Source organism: Humulus lupulus, chromosome 1 (assembly GCF_963169125.1).
Source record: "Humulus lupulus chromosome 1, drHumLupu1.1, whole genome shotgun sequence".
NCBI classification, from domain to species: domain Eukaryota; kingdom Viridiplantae; phylum Streptophyta; class Magnoliopsida; order Rosales; family Cannabaceae; genus Humulus; species Humulus lupulus.
This window is the reverse complement of record NC_084793.1, coordinates 71,607,892-71,610,690: the sequence shown is the minus strand read 5'-3', so window position 1 is coordinate 71,610,690 and position 2,799 is coordinate 71,607,892. Positions and strand designations below refer to the sequence as shown.

Sequence of the window (2,799 nt, the reverse complement as noted above, 5' to 3'; positions counted from 1 at the left end):
GGAGTCCACGGTGGGGAGTGCCACCAGGGAGGAGATTCTTGAGCAGCATCCAGATGTGTCGCAACCTCAAAGGAGGAGAACAACTAGCATGACAATTAGGGAACCTTCTAGCACCCCGCGAGCGACCGCGCCCCTGCCCCTTCGGGAAAGGGAAAAAAGAAAGCCTCTGAACCCCTCGAGCCTCTCGACGAGTCTTCGGATGAGAACGGTACTGATCTCTCACTCTTAGATAGTTTGCCAATTCCCTGTCACTTATTTGATGGGGATGACAACTTTAAGTACACTCCCAATTTAGATTCAGACTTCTTCATGCCAGAGAGTGAGTGCAACACTAGTAGAGTATATAATGTAGTGACCAGTTTTGATAGCTCGGGTATTTTACTTGCAATTTTCTTTGTTTCTTTTTCTGACATAGCACACTCAGTTATTTGTACTATCTCACTATTCATGTATTTGCTTTCTTGCAGACATGGCATCCAAAGACATGTTCGATATGTACAGTGCACCCGAAGCTCCTGCGAGCAAGAAGAGGGCGAGCAGGCGGCATCACGGGGAATGCAGCAAAGCGCCTCCGGCTAAGAAAACCCGCACTGCGGACTCTCCAACAGACGGACCTTCAACAAATTGCAGCACCACCTCCTTCTCCCCTCGAGCAGCAGACTCCGCCTGCACCAGTCGGGTCGAGTCGACCCCTTCCCCACCGACTCCAGCCAACCAGACTCAGCCAGCTGCCCCTGCTCCAACATGGGGTGACATATCGAGCCGCGCCCTAAGATCGGCCAAGGACAGGATGGAAAAGATATTGAGGCACGAGCGTTACCGAGAAGCCATGGTTGGGACAGATTCGATGGACGTTGACCAAATCTTAAGTCGTGCACTAAACAAGCTCGCAAGTGTAAGTTTTCTTTTCCTGTTGAGATTCAATCCTTTTATCTATTAGTCATTTTAACTTTTGTTCTGATCGCAGGCAATGTTGACCGTTACTGCCGGCCGGCTCTGCTAGGGAGTTATCACCGAGCAATCCAAGGCGTTCGAGCAACGGCACGCCGAGGATCTCAAGCCCGCTGAAGCAAAACATGTCGAGCAGCTTGAGGCGGCTCAGAAGACAAACGCGACATTGCTCGAGGAGAAAGATAAGCTGGCTGAGGAGTTGAGGGGGAAGCAGACTGCCCTGGACAAAGCCGTCGAATCAAGGGACTAGTATAAGGAGTCTAACCTTATCAATTACTGCGAGGCCAAAAAGCTCGAGGCGGACTTGATCGCGAGCAGGCAAGAGGCCAACAAGTTGGAGGCTCGGATCGACGAGCTTGAGAAAGCCAATGCCAGCAATCTGGAGAGGTACAAGGGTGCCATGGCTAAGTGCTTCTATGACTTCAAGAAACACAATCAAGGGGCCGACTTCAGCTATCTTCCCGAGCACATGAGGCACACTGAGATAGCCCAATGCGTTGCTCGTTTGGCGGAAGAAGAAAAAGTGAAGATCCTAGCCTCGCTCAAAGTCTCCTTGGCCATTGGTGTTGAAGGTGTGGATGATGAAGTCGCTGCTGCAGTCAACCAATAAAATCCACAAAACCCTCCTGCCTTATAATTATACTGTTTTTATTTTTAATTTTTCAATATACGACCTACGGGTCGAAATGTAAAGACAAGTTTCTCTCTTTTTATTTTTATTTTTATAGCTGCATGGGCACTTTTACTTTTAATCAGACATTTACATCCGAGCAGTGACTGCTCGTGGTGTAAAGGGATTCACTTTTGATTTTATAATATTTGCATTTTATTATAATACATGTTCGCATGACCGAACTTAGCATAATACTTTAGTGTGATTTAACAAAATATAAAATTTTGAAAAATGCTCTAAGTACCCTAGCATGCTTTCACTTATTTTGCTCGTGTGTTTACATACCTTTCGATATGCTTTGCTTACTAGATGCCTTATATGCCCCCCAAGTGATTGAGGAGCTTTAGGTCCCTAGTCACTTGCCCTGACCAAAACCTGTTCGAACATTTCTGCTCGCAGTAGAGAATTTAAAACGATAATACAGCAAAACAACACACATAATGAGCAAATATTTGTAATAAATACAATAATTGTCAAGAATGTCTGGATGCGGACAATCCCTTATATTTCTCGTAATAAATGGACAAATCGTGTCCCTATGAGTGATCATTGAAATGATCTTACACTTATAAGCGATCAGTTACATAAAATGACCAATCCTTTTTCATAACTTGTAAAAAATAAATTAATACAAGCCAATTCTTTAAAAAGAATTGTTTATTGATAGTACTTGCGCAGGTGTTCTCCATTCCAATAGTGAGGAATGAGATCTCCATTTAAGTGAGCAAGTTTATTGGTGCCTGGATGGAGGACTTCTTCAATCTGGTATGGTCCTTCCCAATTAGGCCCGAGTACTCTAGCAGCCTGGTCGCGGGTGTTAAGGAAAACCCTTTGAAGTACTAGATCTCCGACATTGAATTTCCTTTCGCGTACTTTAGAATTGAAATACCGGGCGACCTTTTGCTGGTAAGCTGCTACTCGGAGTTGGGCTTGCTCTCGCTTTTCATCGACCAAATCAAGAGATTCCATCAATAGCTGGCTATTAGAGCCTTGATCGTACGTTATTCTTCGATGCGACGATGGATCTAACTCAACAGGAAACATAGCCTCATATCCATAAGCTAGGGAGAATGAAGTATGGCCTGTTGTTGTTCGATGGGAAGTCCTGTACGACCAAAGGACTTTAGGCAATTACTCTGGCCATGCCCCCTTCGCTTTCTCAAGTCTTTTCTTCA

General features: G+C 45.2%; 1 protein-coding gene across 1 annotated transcript; it reads left to right on the top strand.

Annotated features, from left to right (window-relative positions):
• The first annotated feature begins 252 nt into the window (after window positions 1-252).
• On the top strand, window positions 253-1,816 carry LOC133800960 (uncharacterized). The gene is made up of 2 exons (XM_062239108.1): window positions 253-895; window positions 968-1,816. Exons 1-2 carry the CDS (start codon window positions 470-472, stop codon window positions 1,001-1,003), a joined length of 462 nt encoding a protein of 153 aa, XP_062095092.1. The 5' UTR covers window positions 253-469; the 3' UTR covers window positions 1,004-1,816.
• The last annotated feature ends 983 nt before the right edge of the window (window positions 1,817-2,799 follow it).

Coding starts and splice junctions, on each gene's coding strand:
- LOC133800960 (XM_062239108.1), top strand. CDS start 470: ATGGCATCCAAAGACATGTTCGATATGTACAGTGCACCCGAAGCTCCT. Junction 896..967: donor CACTAAACAAGCTCGCAAGT/GTAAGTTTTCTT, acceptor TTCTGATCGCAG/GCAATGTTGACCGTTACTGC.